The 20,009-nt window shown below is 43.4% G+C and overlaps 1 protein-coding gene across 3 annotated transcripts in view; it reads right to left on the bottom strand.

Moving 5' to 3' along the window:
- LOC111150797 (prospero homeobox 1) overlaps positions 1-19,760 on the bottom strand; it is a 52,458-nt gene extending 32,698 nt beyond the window's left edge. For all 3 annotated transcript variants that reach the window (XM_022508400.1, XM_022508401.1, XM_022508402.1), the window contains exons 1-4: positions 19,603-19,760; positions 19,365-19,470; positions 9,868-11,659; positions 2,305-2,412 (exon numbers count right to left, since the gene is read on the bottom strand). In XM_022508400.1, the coding sequence (XP_022364108.1) occupies positions 2,305-2,412; positions 9,868-11,592 (1,833 nt within the window). In that variant the 5' untranslated portion in view covers positions 11,593-11,659; positions 19,365-19,470; positions 19,603-19,760. The remainder of the gene's footprint in view (positions 1-2,304; positions 2,413-9,867; positions 11,660-19,364; positions 19,471-19,602) is intronic.
- Between the last annotated feature and the right edge of the window lie 249 nt (positions 19,761-20,009).

Genomic DNA, 20,009 nt, shown 5'->3' with positions numbered 1-20,009 from the left:
GAACACCGTGCCTGGACTATCCTTCCCTTTTCTATGCATGCCTTTCCAATTTCATCAGCATAAGCTCAGGGAATACAAATTCATTTATTACTAGCCAAAGAAAAAACATAATTAGCAAAGTTAAAAATGTATAATTCATTCCAAAAATAAAAGAGAAATGACCTTCGATGATTTTCTGCTATGCATTATATGCCCTACCATTTCCCCTCCATTAGAGTGGATAATTGGGAATTAACCAGACTCACGTATACTTTAACAGCCTTCTCTCTCAGTATGGATAGAGTATGGATAGAATCTATCATCTGAATATCAGTGCTTTTTTTAAAATAAAATATTCACCCCGGTATTTAATTGTTGTTTACATAGTGATTATTTGCAAAGCTGAATTACTAGATGCATTCTAGAGGAAGAGGAACAATTTCTTGTCAGTTTACACTGCCGAGTATTTATAAAGATTACAGATTAACCACTACAGATTAACAATCTCCCCTACCCTTGCCCTTCTCCCCCAGCCCACGAATGTTTCTAATATTTACATGTACTGTTGGATACTGTTGCTGGCTCAGAATGGCTGCTGCTTTCCACCCTCCCGGCGCTGCGTTTCCAATGGTGGGTGAGAGATCCCTATGGATGCAGTTTGTAAAGCGCTATGGCCTCCTTCTTAGGAAAAGCACTATCTAAATAATATAAGGGATTGTCTTTATTATAATCACAACAGTGCTGATCATTGCACTAAGAGGAGTGGAGGAGGTAACATGGGCACCTAGACACACACACACACACACACACACACACACACACACACAGGTGCACGGTAACACTTTCTTCCTCTCATCCATGTCCCCCCTACTTCCTGGAACTTGGGTGTTGAAAGGACTGCTCCCCACCCCCGGTCCCCAAAGAACTCTGCCAGGTTCCATTAGGCTGCAGAAGCTTTCCAGTCTTCAACCAGTTGGCAAATTCCCTCCCTGGTGTCTGTTTCAGATGGTCCCCCAAGAAGTCCAAACCCTCTTCCTGGGCCTACTGTGTCACTCAGCCTTGTCTGTACTCGAACGATCCTCAACCAGCCCTCCAAGTTACTGCCTCTCTGGGCCTTCCCATCCGGCCCAGAAGGTTGGCCCTGGAAGTTGGGGGGACACGCCTGCCACTTAAGGAGCTCCCCCCAGGGAAGAAGGAAGATAAAAGGCTGAAGTGGATACACACTTCAAAAGCAAACAGGAGGGAAAACAGAACTTTTCTTATAAGGCCAAATAAAACATCAGTGAAGGAAACGAAAATGAGTTGGCCTGCAAAAGGGGGGGCAGCGCAGCCACGGGGCCACGGGGCTTGAAACCCTCTGCGTGGAGGGAGCGGTGCCACGGCAAAAGCCTGCTTTGGCAGCTCCTGAGTTCTCAGTGGCAGGAATAAGAACTTGTACACATGGGGGTGGGCAGTGGAGGGTGGGGGGAAAGGCACCCAACCCTAATAAACTAATCTCAGCTAATGTAATGTTTATCGAGTTCCTCGGATAATGATACCATGCATGTGATTATCATCATCAAAACCCAATCTATGTTTTAAAAAGTTGCAGATGATTAACACAACATCAAGTTGTTGCAAACAATTACTTAAAACCCACACACAGACACAGACGCGCACACACACATCCACACGCACACAGAACCAGGAGGTCCCCATATTCTGTAGAATGAGGGAGGCTGCAGCTGTAGGCCGACAGCTTTCATATCCTCATTTGAATAATGTGTCCTGAATCTGTCACTTTATTCATTCTCCTTATGCTCAGTGTACTCTACATCAACAACAAATTAAGTTGTAAATAAGAGACAATCATCACTTTTGTTTTTAAGCAGCTACTGCATAGAGAATTTCAATGTACGCTCCTTTCGACAGGGGGAAAAAGAGGTGTTAGAGTTTGCTTTCCTAAGCGCAAATATGGGGAAACCAACAGAAACAAAAACAGAAAACAGTTTACTGTTGCTGAAGGGAGGGAAAAAAAAAAATTCTCGGAAGCACACCCATCCAGGGCTGGCCGAAATTTCTCCCAAGAAGTGACTAAGACATACAAAGCGAGAGGCTAAGTTCCCACATCACACTGGAAACCCATATGACTTGGTACCAGCCTCCTGGTCTTAAGGGGCATCTTTGCCTGGCACGGCTTTTGACAAAAAGACAAGTGCACTGCATCAATTAAACACAGGTGTATTCATGGATTGATTTTCACACTCATCTCTGCTAACTTCCAAGAGTTTGAATCACCATCACATGCACAGAGACTGATAAACGACCAATGAAAAACGTCCTTACCTTCACATCGGAGAAGTAGGTCTTCAGCATATTTGAGCTGGGATAACGGGTATAAAAGAACATGAGCTTTGCTTTTTTCAAGTGATTGGGTGACAATCCTTCCTGCATGTAGGAGGCATTTAGTTAAGGAAAAAAATGTCTTTAAACACAAGCACTCACCACCCGCTCCCCCAAAGAACCTGGAGGCCCATCAAGTAGCTGAGATGGGGGGAAGGAGGGTGGAATTCTGGAAGACCAATGGCACGGGCCATGGACTCCATCACTGCGCTGATGCCCCTTGCTCCAAATGACTCCCGCTGGGCAGAAACTGCCAGGTGTAATGGTGAGGATGGACAACAGGGTTGCAGAAATCTTGACGGCTCCGTGGTGAGTATGGCAACACATTCCCCCTGTTCGAGGTCCTTATGCTCCCTATACATTCACTTGTTGCTAAGGAGACAAATGCACCCAACATGGATTGTACAACTCTTAGTGTGAGAGTTTTTTTCTCCTCTGCAATTACAGTTCTGTTTGTTCTTCTCTCCCCACTCTGCAGTTTACATCAAGTTATTATCCTAATGTGCATGAAAATATAAAATGCATTATTTTGAACACTGTCAGGCAAGCTGCGTATTTTACCTTTTAATGCTAATCTAATGGAGCATCTTGACTCACTTTCTTCCTATCTTATTATTATATCCTTTTAATTGTTTCCTTTTAAATAATAGCCGCAACTTGGGAGGGGTAGTTTTGGCACAGAGGACACCAGGAGGGGGTGTCGCTTTTGTTAAAGCAACGATCCAAGACCAAATACAATTTGCCTCTCCTGGATTTATAGTTAACTCCTTTGAGAGTGGCACAGTGGCGGGGGCTAGCAAATCAATAAATGTGGGTTAGCAGATCAATAAATGGCCACTTACCCAAAATAAGAAGGCCTATTTATCTGGAAACATCATTACCTTTTAGATCTGTAAACAGCAGCAACTAAAACAGTTCCCAAGAGAATGTGAGGCTAACCATAACAATCCAGGCTTCCTGATTCTCCCCCAGATTCTTGGCAGTCCTCAGCAGACTCAGAGCTGGGATGGCTCTGGTCACATCTGTGCCGCAGCCTGGCCCTGCCATTTCCTCAGCAAATTAATGGCTTTATAATTTATCAGAAATGAAGATGCACGTGGAGAAAATCAATGTGGTCCCCCACAAGGTCAATTAAGGGTCCTTCCTAGAAGCTTCTCTAAGGATTTTCTCTTAAAAGAGAGTCTGGGAAAAATAAGGAAGAAAAGAAAAGAAAATCTGCACTTGCGTGTGCACACGCACACATCTTACCAGGCCACAAAAATGCCACACCTGATGAACAAAGGTAAAACAAACAAACAAACAAACAAAAAAACCAACCTCATATTTAGGAAAAGTCAAGGTTTCTAAATGACCTCCATCAAGAACAGCATGACCAATCTTAGGAAGAGAGAGAAAGCAGGAAGTTGGTAGCGATACATAATCAAATTCATACTGATAAGCTCTAGACCACTTCTAGCAGGGTGTTGAACCAAATATTCTGCTGAGGGTTGGATCCATTCACATTCCCTTTAACATCATGCAACGTTTAAAAGATCACCTTGGTTTCTAAACAGAAAAGTTCAGTCTTGCGCTCCCCCCTCCCCCCTGCCCTCCCCACGGACAATACGGACTGAAGGAAGAAATTTCGATTTTCTGTCTGTGAGCCAAAGCAGCTTCACTGAACTTGTGTTTTTGTTTCAGATCCGTAATGATCACAAAGACGATAATTTATGACTGACATACTTCTTGTGCCAAGGAAAGAGCTGAAAGGCCCTCCAGTAACCTCCATTAGAACGGTAGAGAAGACTAAAGGAGCCCAGCACACTTCAGGACCATCTGTCCAAACGGGTAAGTGAAATAATAGTGGCAAGCTGTCTCGCCTTGCCTTGTGATAAGAGTTTTTAGGCAACTCCAAACTTCAGCAGACACTCTCAGATCTGGGTTCTAGTCTTTTCTTCAGATGGACAGATGAAAAAACAACCTTGCACACTGAATTATTAGCAGGGGAAAAGTACTGAATGGTTAAAAAAAAAACGTGGTCTCCTGCAAAACACCCTGTTTTGCTGTGGTTCTCTGAGATAGAACTACCAGAACTTCCTGACGCTTTCAATATGCTTAAATCATGCTTCGATGTTTTAGCTCTTTTTATTAAAAAAAAAAAACAAAAAACCACTATCCGTCTTATTTTGATCAGGATTTAGAGGCTTTTCAGTTCATGAAAAAAATGATTCTGATTCCAGTGTCTCAAGTTCGTTTTGCTTTAAAATGTTTCCTGTTGGTAATACTTAGAATTGATCAGTTGAAATGGAACAGAGAATAAATCTTTATCTCTCGCTTGTCGTGTAATTAAGATAAAATTCCCATAAAATATATGTTTCTAATAAACTATTAAAAATAGCTAATGAAACATTTAAAAGCCAACAGTTAGATAATCCTTTTTTTTCCTCCTCAAAATAAATCTGAACTGACCAATTGGTTAATTTCCCTTTTAAGTGCTTGTGCTGAAAAGCAACTGTTCTTCCAAGAAAGCACTAGCTGTTTCCAGGATACTTACACACGCACAATGACTCATGATGGAATAGATTCAGTAAACATACAGCTGTACTGAACACGAGCTAAGCTCCATTCAAGGCCAGGAAAGAAAATGAGCACAAATAAATATTAAGGAGGTAAGGGGGGGATGGGGCGAGGGGGATGGAACGCAAACAAGATCTGTCCCAGCAGCTCATGTGGCTTTGCCTCAATTCTCTTAGCCATAGCTTTGTGAAGACAGATGACATTCAATTCTATGTGTAATGCAAAATAGACAATAACTACTGAAACTTGAGACAGATGCCAGGTGTAAAAAAAAAAAAAAAGAAAGAAAGAAAAAGAAAGAAAGAAGAAAAAAAAAGAAAATGAAAAAGGAAGAAAAAAAAGATGATAAATCCATAAATTAATGAAAGACATCTGCTCAGGGATAGAAAAGATCAGAGAAGTGGGTACTGCAGCTGAACCTGAAGGGGGGATGGGAGGGGGCCTCAAACAACCTGGGAATCTTGAGTGTTGTCTGTTTACCAAGCTCAATATAACCTTACCTACACAGTCGTGGCAGGGGAGGAGCAGGGCTGCAAAGAGGCAAATGCAAGAATGCATTGTGAGTGCTGGAGGAAGGGGACTTTTTTTTTCCCCCTCAGCTGAACTCCGAATTGTGGCTAGAGATTTTACCAGCTGTACTTCCAACCGAACTGGATTGGGGCTACTTACTTACATTTTCTAAAATGCTCTGAAACCCAAAGAATTTTAGCTGTCTCCTGATGCTCTGATTTGCTGTTTCCAAGAGGATTTCTCTTTCAAATGGGGAGAGAGGATCTAGACTGTCTCATTTAATCAAAGTGATAGAACACGCTGTTACTCCATTAAGAAGTTGAACTCATAAGATGTGTCACTTATGGAAATTAAAAAAAAAAAAAAAAGAATTTACTGAATAATTTTTTTGGTGGGGTAAGAACCCAGAGTCTCTCAGTCTTTTGTGTAAATGTTTTCCCTGTAGCTCATGCAGCTAATAGAATCACTGTGGCTCCACAAGACTTCTAAAAATGTCTACGGATTATTTCACATATCAGAAATTCATTTTTAATCTATGTTTTCCAGTTAGATTTTAGTTTCAAATTACCAAAAATTTTCCTTTCCTAAACCTGAAGTGCTTTAAACATTCTCCCCCAAAGTCAAGTCAGGGATGCTGGCTGTCACAGGAAAGGGGCTCAGTTTCTCCACTGGTGCGTCTTAAAGGCTCATAAGACTACTCTCCCGGCTTACACTTGGGGGCATGCAAATGTCTGAGGCCCAAACAAGGCTATTTTTCTTGAGATGCAAAGAGGATGAATGACAAGGAACATCATGAAGAAAAACAATTGGCTGGCTGTTTCTTTTGGAATTTGAATAAAACTTAGTATTTGATTAAATAGATTCATTTGCAAAGATACTGAACACACACACACACACACACACACACACACGTATCTCTGAGACGTGAGCTCCTGGAGCAGGTGTATGGACATTGAGTTCAACAGGCACACATTCACTACTTCCTTTGGATTAGAAAAGGATAACGAGGTAGTGTGTTTATATAGGTTACATATGCTTCATGTACTGAACTTAGAATGGATTTATCTGATAAGCTGGTGTGTTTTTTTTGTTTTTGTTTTTTTTAGATTTTTTATTTACTTATTTGACAGACAGAAATCAGAAGTAGGCAGAGAGGCAGGCAGAGAGAGAGGAGGAAGCAGTCTCCCCCCTGAGCAGAGAGTCTGATGCGGGGCTCGATCCCAGGACCCTGGGATCATGACCTGAGCTGAAGGCAGAGGCTTTAACCCACTGAGCCACCCAGGTGCCCCTAAGCTGGTGTTCTTAATAGTTCTTATCTTGGCTACTTTGTTCAAAGAAGCACACGATGCCCTTTGAAGTGGGAAAGAATCATTCCTTAAGAATTATATTATTCAGGGCGCCTGGGTGGCTCAGTGGGTTAAGCCGCTGCCTTCGGCTCAGGTCATGATCTCAGAATCCTGGGATCGAGCCCCACATTGGGCTCTCCGCTCAGCGGGGAGCCTGCTTCCTCCTCTCTCTCTGCCTGCCTCTCTGCCTGCTTGTGATCTCTCTGTCAAATAAATAAATAAAATCTTTAAAAAAAAAAAAAGAATTACATTATTCATTACTATTGGAAAAGCCACGACCACAAAGAAAAACATAATAAGGACAACCATAGAGGTATCATTTCATCCTTATTTTTACTCATGTCTATTGAATTTTTTTCTAGGAATAACTCGATGGTTCTAAGGTGGACTTATATACCTAAAACTGAAGTAGACGCCACAATCCAGGATTCCCAGAATTCTTTTAACTAAAAGCTTGAGAATTTTGCCTACACACCATCGGGTAAGTCAAGGGAAGAACTCATTGCCAGACAAGGATGGAGACAGGAGACCAGTGGACCCAGTGTCCCAAAAACACTCAGACCCTCATTGGCTACAGAATCATGGGGATTATGGAAAGGGTTGCTTGCCTATCTTCTTCCGGAGAAAGAATGTATCAGTGGGGTGAACGGTTAAAAGTACGGCATGATGGAGGGGAAAGAAACAGAGGCTAGAAGGCCAAAAGTGGGACACGTAATCATTAACTGCGACAAGGGGCCAAAATTATTTAGCTCCATGAAAGAAACAGCTCCAGGTGTAAGCAAGATTTCATACGAACACAGGTGTTTCCAAGCCATCCCTGTTCAACAGCCTCTTATATTGGTAGGAGAGGGACATTATTCAGCTGAAGAAGCAACTATATTCTCCTTAAAGCCTTTGATATGTATAGAAATAAAAGGAACTTCTTTCTATTCAAATCCTCTAAATTCCTCAGGGGATTTAGAGAGCATGAGACAATGAATGTAGCCAACACTTAAAGCAATCTAAAAGATTTTTTTCCTAGAAGACCCAACTTACATTAAAAAAAAAGGGGGGGGCACAGGCATAACGATCTGGTTATAATAAAAAGTCTAATAAAAGAAAAACAAACCATAAAGTGGTTAAAGAGTTTAGTGTGCACTTATGGGACTGTGAAACCTGGCTTTTTTTTAAATATTCCTCAAAATGGGTATGTCCCTTTCCTCTGAGTGTGTGTGTATGTGTTTGTGTGTGTGTATGAGAGAGAGAAAGAGAGAGAGAATGAGAGGAGAGAAACAACCCACCATCATGACTACAGCCTTCAAAATGAAGTAAGATAGGGTCTAGCAATAGGGTCTAGCCCTGGACCTCAGCCTTGTGTGTATCTCAGAAGATCCTCTTCCACCCAAGGATAGAAAACCATTCCAGGCCCTGCATCTTCTTGCCTGGCCTTTCTCATCGCCAACACTATATGGCAATCACTTTGACCGATGTTTATGGCCTGTTTATAATGTGCAAGGCATGGTGCTTGGCACAGCTTTGATTCATGGCTGGTAGATTACATTTTAGGTCTTCGGAAGGTAGAAGTTAAATTAGCAACCATGCCAAGACTCAATTTCTGTTTCTGTATCTAAGTTCTCAACATCTTTATCTTCCTTCCTCTCGTGACATTATTCTCTTCTTCCTCACAGTGGAAAGAGACCATGTTTCAGTGCCCCAAGTGGGTCTCATACTCGTGGCTCATCTTAGCAGACATCTTCGCTACTGTCCTAAGAGCTGGTTAGAAGAATGGCCTTCCCTACACAGAAAATGTATTTCCACCATAGCTGGGACTTTGCACTTACGTGGCAGCGTCTGGAGTGGGCTTAGATCTTAAAATGTCAATCTCTAGTCATCAGGACAATTGCTCAAAATCCTCAATTTAGCAAGAGCCAACTTAATTGCTAAATTTTATGTCCATCTGGCAATTGATTATAAAAGAAACATGCCTCTACCTGCCCCCAAATGCTACTATTTGACTACCCCCAAACGCCAACAACCACAAGAGTTTTAAAAATTTACTGAAAGGACCAAATTACAGAGGAAAAAAAAAAAATGTCTGTTAAAAATAGTTGGAGTTCAGGACAGGTCTAATAAAAAAATATAACTGGCATCTCTACCTAAAAAGTCAGGTTCAAAATATAAAAGAGTCATAAAAAAGAGCCATTTTTAAGTCGAATACAGCTGAGTTTTATATTTAATTGTGCTCTCTTGCTTTCCAAAATAATTTGCTTTGTGTATGTTAGGACAAAAGATTTCTGTGTATGGCTGAACAGAGGTTAATCATGCATAGAGGCAGCTGCACCAGACCCAAAGAACAGACCTTGGGTGAACGAGAGAGAGAGAGAGAGAGAGAGAGAGACCAATGCCGTCTGAATAAATCAGTACCTGTGTATTTCCTTAAAGAAACACCAACAACGACAAACGAAGTCTACTTAAAGATTAAAGAGAGACTCTGACTCCCCCCTCCCCCACCCGTGTCCATTTTTCTCTCACGGGCGCCTCCCACCAGTAAAGTCCTCTTCATAAGATTAAATCAGGTCTTCTTTACATGGCCCAGGAGCCTTGCAGATGGTTTAAAGCGAGAATTCTTCTTATGGAATCTTAGGGATCTCAAAACTGACTTTTCTCTTGACTCCATGATAAAGCTTAACACCTTTAAAAAAAAAAAACTGATAGAATTCAATATTATAATGAGATTTTTTGGGTCCATCTCTGACTCCACTCCTAAAAGAAATTAAAGAAAAAAAGAAAAAAAGAAAAGAAAAAAGAAGAGAATGCAGGAAGAATAGCAGAAAGAGCACTGCTGAAAAGCACATATTAAATACCAGCTCTCTGAGGCAATTAACAACTTGTGAAAGTTGCAAAGATGTAGGTTTCCTGCGAAGCTTTTGTGCCATCAGGAGTGCAGCACGTGTGCTGATAAAAGCCTATTACTCTGAATAATAGGAAAGATTGCATTCCTAAGAAGATACTAATCTACGTTATTCTATATATTGTGGAAACCTGACCTTTGGGGAAGCCTTTTGGTTTTGCTTTGTTTCGTTTTCCTCGAGGGGGGTGGAAAAGAAAAGGATATTGCACTTCCCGAATACGGTGAGATTTCAGACATGTCTTGAAGATCGCCACACTCGGACTTGATGAGCGACAGGGAGAGCCCTTCTGCGGTGCTGGGTGGGTGTGCTGGTGAACAAGGATGGTGGCTCAGGTGGTGGGATGACATCTTGGTCCTCAGACTCGTGGTCTCCCTAGTTAAGTCTAAGGATTCGGGAGAGGCTCTGTCTTTTCCCGAGAAGGAGCCGGAGGGAGCACCTAATGGACTCTGAAATGGGTAGGCCATCAGGGGAAGGGGGAAGGGGTGGCGGAAGGTGGATGTGGTGAAGCCAGCGGTGGCGGAGAGAGGTGACTGGTGCAGGGGCTGGTGGTGGCCGCCGGCCGGGGGGCCGGTGGTGGCCTGGTCGGAGGAGTTTTTGCGGACCACCAGGGGCAGTGCTTCCGTCTGGTCTGTGGAACTGGGCATCTGCACGTTGCCAAAGGTGTCCAGGGGGTTCGGAATGATGACGTCGCCGAAGCACTGCAGGCGCTGGTTGGCGGTGTGGAAATTGTGGTTCTCCCCATTGACGGCGAATCTGGCCTGGGGGATCTGGAGAGGCGGGAAGACCTGAGGAACCTGGCGGGAGGGTTTGGCTGCAAAGACTTTGACCACAGTGTCCACAACTTGCGACATGGCAGTGTTCAGTTCCTGCTTCAAGGTCTCGGCCAAATGTTTGCCTTCTGGTTGTAAGGAGTTTGGCCCGTGATCTCTCTCTTTGTTGTTGCCTTCACGTTTCGGCTTGTTCTCCGCCAGCTCCTGCTCCCTGATCAGGGCGCGGGCTCGGTCGATGAACTGTCCCGGGTCCAGCTCGCACATCTCAGTGTCTGACCGCCCCACGGAGTCCTGGGCCCTGGCGTCCAGGATCTCCGAGCGCATGCTGTCTTCAGACAGGTTCCCATCTTCATCATTTTCAGAGTCGGTGCTGTCATAGATTTGGTAGAACTTCTCCTGCAGCTGGCGCAGCTGTTTCTGCATGTCCTCCAGCTGCTGCTTCAGCTGTCGGCGCTCCTCTCGCTTCTGTTCTTTTCGGGCTGAAACCAGCTGCTGGAAACTCTGTTGCTGCTGCTGGGGCAGCTTCTGCTTGCGTTTGTTTTCTCTGTAACTTTCTCGGGGACTCACAGACTGCGGGGCCATCTCTCTTTCATTTTCATTGCCCCTTAATGCCACGCTGGGGGAATGGCTCATCCCCCGAATGATGTTCTCAACCCGGGCCCGCTTTGCTCTCAGGTGCTCATCACATAAGCGATCCATGTCGAACTGGCTCATGGTAGGCCTGCCGAACGGGGAAAGACACTCTGGGGGGCTGTCTCTTGAAGAGTTGCTGCATATATCCTCCTGATGCACTTCGGAGCCTGTACTAGAGAGACCGCTGGCTTGGAAACTGGGCTCCGTGCCACCATTTTTGTTCATGTTATTTTTCAACAGCTGGGAAATTATGGTTGCTCCTGGAAAAGGCATCATGGCATCTTCATACGAGTTCGCCCTCTTCAGCAGCTTGCGGAGTACGTTTGACTTTTCCCCATCTGCATGCTGAACCACAGAATATTCAACATCCTGCTCAGAACCTTGGGGATTCATGGCACTAAAAAACGTCGCTCTTGCCTTAGCAAAAAATGCAGATGCTGTCCCTACCGTCCTTTTCACTCCAATGTCAACTCTTCTCCTCTTGGTCTGCCGGCTTAAGAGGGCTGTGCTGTCATGGTCAGGCATCACTGGACAGCTACTGTGCCATCTTCAAAAGCTCGTCAGCTGGGCACAGCTCAAGAATCCCGGGACCCTGGCCAACAGAACAAAAGGACTGATGAATCATTTTCTTTAAATTTCTCCAAATTTCCTGACCTCAATCCTGAATCAAATGCAAAATGCATAGGCTCTGGGATTTATGGCACATTACAATTATTGCAATTTATTATGCACTCTGCTTGAAATGAAACATTTTTAAATATTTCTGCTCCACTGGTTTAAGATGGATTAAGATTAAAAAAAAAAAAAAAAAGCAAAAACTGCTTAAGCACCAGTAATATGATTCTCTTTCACAAATGCCTAAAATGATACTGTTTATCTTCAGAAGAAACAGTAGATTATAAGAACACAGCCTCTGACAACCAATTGATTAAATTTTGGGCATTGAGATTCCTATTACAGAAGAAGATGAAAGTGGTCTATACTTAAGAAATAAGGTTCAATTTTGAGGCCGTGTGAAATTTGGATGAAAAATTCCATTTCTGAGGTAAAATTATTGTGGTTTTAATGCTATTAAAGGAAAAGGACTTGAAAATAAATGCAAACACTTAACACACCCCCTTTATTGCTGAATTTTAAAATATTTTTGTCATATACGAAAAGGGAAAGAGAACACCCCCATCAGCATCTATCCAATATAAATGGTCAATTTAACATTGAAATAAATGCACAAATACTCATTTTACAAGTCTGCTTATTTAGCATAGATATGCATTTTTATTAGTAAAATCACATTCGAAAATGGTATCTGTTGCTATATTTTAACACAAGTGTGAGAATATTTATACATTTCTGTGATGTCGTTTTGATGACTTAAATTATTACAAAGTTGGACTCGCTGCAAAAGAAGGAATCGTCACATTTTAGAAATCGATATGTGGACCAATAAGTTGAGTTAGGCAAGGGTAAATACATCTTTGGTATCAGTTTTCTTCTGTTTCAATCTGCCAAAATAATACTCCAAATGCCTAAGGAAACTTTAACATACACCATTTATGAATGTTTCTTATGCAAATGAAAGAAAAAAAGATAAATAAAGGGAAAATTGGCATCCATCAAAATACAGGAGGAAAGAGCAGTACCTTTTCTGCATATGAACTTCCATTGTTTCTTGAGGACCCATCTAAAAAGAGAATATCCTTCCTTGCATCTCATAAAAGGCACTTGACATATTTTGTGACTTATTACCTAGTGAGGCTAGCCCCAAATTTTGTGTAAATATACGATGTTGTATCTTTTTGCTTACAATTAACATTTTATGAAGAAAATGAAAATATTTTTTTCACACAGCGTTTATCTAATATTAAACTTCACGTCTGCTTAACAGAGCACATCTTCACAATAACAGGGTCTATTGCCAAAGGCAGCGTGCAGAGTGTTTGGAACAGCTCCCATCTCTTTCGGTTCACCTGTAAAAACATCTACGTGCTCCCTAGGACTGCATCTGTGGCTAGTTTTAAAGAATGACTATCCATGCAAATAGGCATAATTTCAGCATGAAATAACCTGTAAAAATCAAGAAAATGCTCATTGCTTAGATGACAGTGTGTGGGTTTTTAATTCTTTTTTTTTTTTTTTAAGCAACAAAGATTTCATCCTGCATTCCTTATTCCTGGTCTCTATATGAAGATACAGCATTTTTAAAAAAAAGACTGTTTTAGAGTATCATGTAGGCGATATGATGCTTCTCCAAATTTTTCATATTCTTAAAAATGAAATACTTTTTGTATGCCCCAGGATAAAATTTCCTGAAGTCGGAATGGAAACAGATCTTAAGGACTTCAATACAGGTTTCAAAATTGGTTTCAGAATGATTTGGAACCCTCACACATCAGTAATAAAACTGCATTCAGGAATACAAAAATGCAATGACAAATATTTCACTGACATATTAGATCTGATAAATCGGGTGTAACAATCAGATGAGAAAAAGAAAAAGACCGAGACAAACAAGAAAAGGGATGAATTATTTCAAAGCCCAGGAAGACTTGCACATTGGGGGTAGGTCTTTGCAAGGAGGACTTTTTTGTGTGTCTATCAGCTCTCCAAAAATAGAGTTCATTGCCATTATTTAAAAATTTTACCTTTTTTTCTTTTTGTGTGCAAATCCTTTTCTCTTTAATATCACCTGAAAAACACACGAGTCTCCAATCAAAACCTTGAACAAACTTTCTGCAGTCTTTTTCTTCCTCTATTCATCTTAATCTAGATTTTCCTCCTACCTGTCCTTGCTAGGGGAAGAGCATTTCTGCAACTGAGGCTCAGAAATGACAGGCTGGTGTAAGGGATGAGCACAAGGTCATGCCCAGGCATCCGTCCTTTCCCGACTGCCATTTACCTCTGTGTCAACTGCACTTCCTCTCAGCCCGCCTAGGTATCAACAGCTGCATCCCTGCCTCATGCCCAAGCCAAGAAGAGGGCTGTGCTCTTCCTAAGGTGGAAAGACACAATACTCTCATCTTTGGTGGATGGTTAAGTGTGAATTAAACATCCTTGTTGGGTCTTTCGAGAAGAGAACATCCTGTTACTTCCTTCGAATTCACCAAACTAAACTGATTCTTGCGATCCTCTTCTAACCGGTCATCAGTTTTAGATTAGGTAACATTCTGTTATCTGTTTTAGGCTAAGAGAATTTAAACCCTTTAGGTCTTATAAAATGTTCAGCTGAGATGTAACCAATAAGACAACACAAACAGGAAAAATTGTATATTCCACTAAGACAAGGCATTATATTAATAGGCACAAGTTAATACATCTCTCCATAGAGCTAAGACCTAAAACTAAAACTTAGAACTAAAGGTATCGTAGTAGTACACATGGGGACCATAACCCATGGAGGCAACAGAGATGAAGCCATTATAACTGCTTGACGTAATACTTCATTAGCATCTTGATTCATAAACAAGATCTCTATGTGAACACATACACCACTTGAGAAAATGCATTGTTACGTGATGCTAACAGAAATTAAATCACTCAAAAACACTCTTAAAGGCGCTTCCATGGATTTCCTAATTCAGAATTTAGAGAATGCTATGCACTGACTTTACCACTGATACCATCCTGTCCATTAAGATGTTTAGAAATTCCCTTATTTCTCAACATCTGTACTAAGCCACAAGGTTTCAACTACAATTATTATTGATTCTTATTATATTTTAATCTTAACATTAATTTTGAGTTTAACCAGGCAATATGAAACCTTTGGATCAGCACTTGTGAACACCTATATCAGCAAGTCTGCAGAAAAAATTACTGATATAGAATTTGAACCCAAATGGATCGTCGTTTGGATACACACATTGTATTCCTATAAACTCCTCTGTGATTGGTATGAAAACCCAGACAGAATAGTTCTATTTTTAAATATTTTGCCATACATTTGGTACACAAATGCTTTACTAATTCTTATACAATGAATATCTTGACAGAGCAGATTCTTCCCAGAAAAAGATGAGAACACACATCCGGGTATAATCAAGTCAGCTTGTAACTACTCCAAAAGATTCATTAAGATCTGAATTATCTGAAGAATGTCAGACGATCTAACATAGGGACTCCTAAGGAACCTGGTGGCTTCATGTTAGAAAAGAATTTTCAGTGAAGAATTTCAAAGGAACACTGAAGGAGAAAGTGGTTAAGTGCTCTACTTTAATAAAGAAGTTATTTGGGGGAGGGGAGCACAACTTTTACTGTATCTATCTGGAGTCCAGATTCTGGACAAAGAAGTGTTCATTATGGTAATTATCCAAACAGTTCAGACAAATCTTTTATGAGACAGGGGGAGTGTAAGGTTGGCATCGTTTCCTGTTTGGATCACTTAGATTATCTGTCTTTGTTGATGAAATTATTTGAAGAAATTTCTCAAGCCTACACTTTATTTCCTACGGAAAACCGCCTTTGAATAGGCCTCTAACCTACTTGGGCCAACCTGGTTATGAATTTCAAGTGGAATATCACTAACAAAGAACATTATAAACCCACCTAAAATTCAGTCATTCAAGGGGGGAAAAAAGATCAGATGGTTAGACGGAGGGACTCTCCTCCAACACCACCAAATCACTAAGCTACCCTCCTCACTGTATTTAAGAGTTCATTTCTGCTAATTAGCAACTTGCCCTTTGGAGATGTTTCTGCTTATTGTAAGGTTAAGAAAGCGTTTTATGTTTAGTCTGAAGAACCCACTTGACACAAGTTAATACTTCAATTAACTAAGATTGTATTGTCAAATCTTATATCAGGCTTCAAATTTTCCGATCATAAGAGAGTTCTCAAATCACAACCATTTCACTGAAAATCCCTCCATCCTATCAAAAATTCCATACATTTTCCACCTGCACAATGAGCACAGAGTATTTTCTGAGACATGCCAAAAATATTCACGTGTACTTATTTAAAAAGCAGTAATTCACCAAATTACTAAATAAATGATCTCAAGGCAAAACACTTATGCTTTTTTTCTTTTCGTGGAACACTGAAACACTCTAAATGTCCTTTGAAGCATTAGAGTACACTAGGCAGTAAGGTTTGAGAAATTCCTCACGTATATGTCCTTTCCAGTTTATACAGGTACTTAATTAGAATCCAATTATAATAACATGTCACACACAATCCATCTTCATATCATAAAACCACTAACATTTTATAATTCTTTGTTAATCCTAAACCTAAAAATTCCTTATATTAGGAAATACAAGACAATCCCTTAACTGATATAAGAAATTCATGAAAAAGGCCTATTCGCACTTTGAACAAATAAAGAGCAATCCTGGCAGCTATAGCTCATGTTTTAAGATCGCAAGGGCTCCTTACAGAGGAACCATGCTAGGAAATGAATAAAGTGAGAACAAAGATGCATGTTACGTATGCATGACTTTTTTTTCCCCCCACAAGGTGGTGATTAAACTAAACAGAATTCTGCATAATGGACACATAAAAAATATCAGTAAGTACCCAGCGCAGATAATCCCCACTAAAAATAAAGCGAATGGACATATCCATAGATGACATGAAAGAACTTCCAAAGAATCCAAGGAAAGTATTGGGGGAGGGACTTGAATGTGTTAAGGCTAAAGAGCAAATACACAGGCCATCGCATTTTCGTGAAACAATGATCACCACCCAAACAGCAAAACCAACCGAGAAAACCATTCGCCCTGTAATCTATCTCTATGGCACACAAGAAGTAGCCTGCTTCAAGAAAAACTTTAAGAGTCAAGTTTGAATCATCCAGCCCTAGTGCTTACATGGAATTCTCAGTATCTTCCTGCAACCTCAAGCCTCAGGCCTTACCTTCCCCTATTTTACCATAATATAAACAGGTCCACGTTGTAGCATATGGACAGGTTAACCTGAACGCTCCCCGCTTCCCTGCTCACCACACACAGCCCATTCCATTCTGAAAATACTCAGAAGTTCTTGCAAGAAGCTCTTCAGAGAGCCGACCGCTTGTATCTTGCCTCCAATAGAAACAAGCAGTTACCTCTCACGTACTTGAGATTTTCCTTCTCCGTCCAAGTAATAACTAGGACACCTGGCACATGTCCGGTACAAAGACAGGCTCATTCTACTTTATGAGAGTATTTAACATCGGACTTGAAAGACTTTGTGCACGTACCTATTCTTTCTGGGCAGGGAGAAAGCACGCTAAAAAGATAAGCTTTAACAACAGTAACACTTTCAAATGACTTTTGGTATCCAGGCAGTTACACACACCACCCGTGGCTGCCCAAAACACACAAGCACACAAAAGACAGCTCTCCCCCACCCCCCCACCCCCTTCGGCACCGCAGACCTGGGAGATAGGCATAAACCAGAGAGGGGAGCAAAAGGAAAGTCAATCTCCGTCCACCTGCCGCCTGAGGTGGGGGTGCTTTCGGCAGCCTGGCAGACAGAAGTCTGAGACACAGCCTCAGCCGAAGCCTGCCAACATCCTTAAGAAAAATAAACAAACACAAACCAACTCACCCTCCCCACCCCCCAAGCAAAGAACTCCCATGGCAGGGCTCAAAACGTTAACAACAGCCTGGTTCCCATTAGCCCGGACAATCCTATTAACCGGGGCGCCCATAAATTCATAAACCTCGGGAAGCCTGGAGCACACATTGTGGTCTGGAACTGCGCAGACACACACAGACACAGAGGAAATTTGCACCTGTCTTTCTTGACACAACACACCTGTCAGGCCCTGCCCATGCACAGCACTCTACTAATAGACCTCTGCCTACCTAGTTTAGGAAAGGAAATTATTTTTTTGTAAGGGAGGTTATAGGTGGGAGGGAAGGAGGGTGGGAGGAAGGGGTTGAGGGAAGGGGGGGCAGAGGGGAAGAGGGAGAGAGAACAAGACACTTACAGCCTTGACTTTGAGAGAAGGCCACCCTGTGCTTGCACTGTTTTTATAAGCTCAAGGAGACAACACAGACCTTCTTGGAAAAATAAAAACAAGCAGGTGAGTTCCCAGCCTTCCCCCAGGCGGAGTAGGGTTCTGGATTGCCAAGAATAGCAGTTTCACACTCCAACCTGCCTCCTTGGGCTATTTAAGACGGTCGCCCAACCCCTCCTCCTCCTCCTTCTCTGCCAGCCTGGAGGGCTCTCAACTTCCGAAAAGAGCTGAGAAGTGGCGGGAGAAGGGTGAGTCTCGCTGGAAAGCGACTCCCTTCAGCCATTCCACGCCCCCCATCCGAACTCCAATCCACACTTCTCACCAACATTCGGTTTCAGCAGGAGTAAGTGGCTAGCCCGCCAGAAGAACCGACAACTTGCTAAACTGGACTTTGGTGATGTCTCCCTGCCAACGCCACCGCCCCCCCCACCCTGCGCCCTCCTCCTAGTCTGTTCGGCCAAGATAGCGGCTCTTCCCGCCCTCCTCACCATTCTTCCCAGTAACAATCCCCCTCACCTCTGTTCTCCTCCCTCCCCAGTCCTCCGAACTGGGGCAGAACCGCAGGTACCACCCAGACAAGACCAGATCCGAGCAGCCCGACAGCGCAGACTGCCAGCGAGCGCGGAGAGAGTCCTCGCCTCGCGCATCCGCAGCGGGAGAACATCCCCTACCCCCACCCGCACCGCGACCGCTCGGGCCCCCCGCGGCGCTCGGGCCCCCATCCCTGCACCACCCCACCTCCCGAGGCTCCTGCGCCGCCTTACCCAACTCAACTTGACCTAGCCCTGGCTCCTCGGAGCTCGGGAGAGGGGCGCCGCGCGGGTTTCCCGGGACCATCTCTCCACCGCTCCAACCCCGATTTCAACATTTCGGCTTCGACAGCGTTTTGCGAGCAAAGTCACAGAGCGCCCTCCTCCTCCCTCTCCCCTCCTCCCTACTCCCCAGCCCTCTGCTGGGGTTAAAAAGGAGAAGTGAAAGGTATGCAAATGACAAGCAAATTGGAAGAGCCTGGAAGAAAGGCAGCTATAATAAACAAGACAAAGAGAAAGGGACGAGGGGACCAGCACCGGAGTTTTAGCCGGGGGAGACGGGGAGGATGAAGCTTGGCGGAAAGCGGGGATCCAGGCGAACAAAAAGCGACCCGGTCCCCCTCGCGGTCCTCTCTCCCGAGGAGGCAGGGCAGGAGAAAGAAGGAAAGGAAGCAGACGCCTCCTCACAGCGCAGAAACAGTACACAAAAGGTGACAAGATCAGCGACAAGTCCAGCCGTATCAGCCACCCCCACCCCCCCCATCGCCACCACCACCCCAGCCACCAGCAGGAAAGAGAAAGAAATAAAAGCCAAGCGGATCACTTACTCTTAGGAACTGGGAGGAGCGGAGCGCTGAGTTCCACGGAGGCTCCTGCTTAGAAACTGTTTAGAGCTTATTTTATGACGATTCATTTAAATAACACCATTTTCTCCTGGAAAAAAAAAAATGTTTACACGGGTATGAGTAATGGGAGTCTCTTTTCTTTTCTTCCCATTCAAGAACAAGCCAGGACAAGTGATTCTGGAAAAGGGGAGGGGACTGGCGAGGGGGAGCGGATACTTACGCGGTGCAGAGGGCAGGGGGACCGAGCGCGGTTTCGCCGGCAGGGAGAGGAGCACACGCGCGCGCACACACGCGGCGGTGTCTCGCGGGGGATGAATGTGATAATTGGACCCGGGCCGGTGAGTGTGCGCGAGCGGGGCGAGCGGGCGACGGAGAGGGGACGGAGGGAAGGGTGGGAGGGGGCAGGAGAGGAGAGGAGAAGAGAGGGAAGAAGAGGAGGCAGAGGAGAGCAGGGAGGAGCGGAGAGAGCGGCGGAGAGAAAGGAGCGGAGGCGAGAGGAGCGGGAGCGGGCGGCCCGGCGAGAGCTCTTTTGCGCCGCGGCGCTTCCCCGGCTGCAATGGTGTATGATTTCAGAGCGCTCCCTCAGCTGAGGGCTCCGCTCCACAACAAGATTTACTTTAAGACACA

This window comes from Enhydra lutris, unplaced genomic scaffold (genome assembly GCF_002288905.1).
Source record: "Enhydra lutris kenyoni isolate GAN:26980312 unplaced genomic scaffold, ASM228890v2 scaffoldscaffold24, whole genome shotgun sequence".
NCBI lineage: Eukaryota > Metazoa > Chordata > Mammalia > Carnivora > Mustelidae > Enhydra > Enhydra lutris.
The sequence above is the reverse complement of the archived record's forward strand: the minus strand, read 5'-3'. Positions and strand labels throughout refer to the sequence as shown.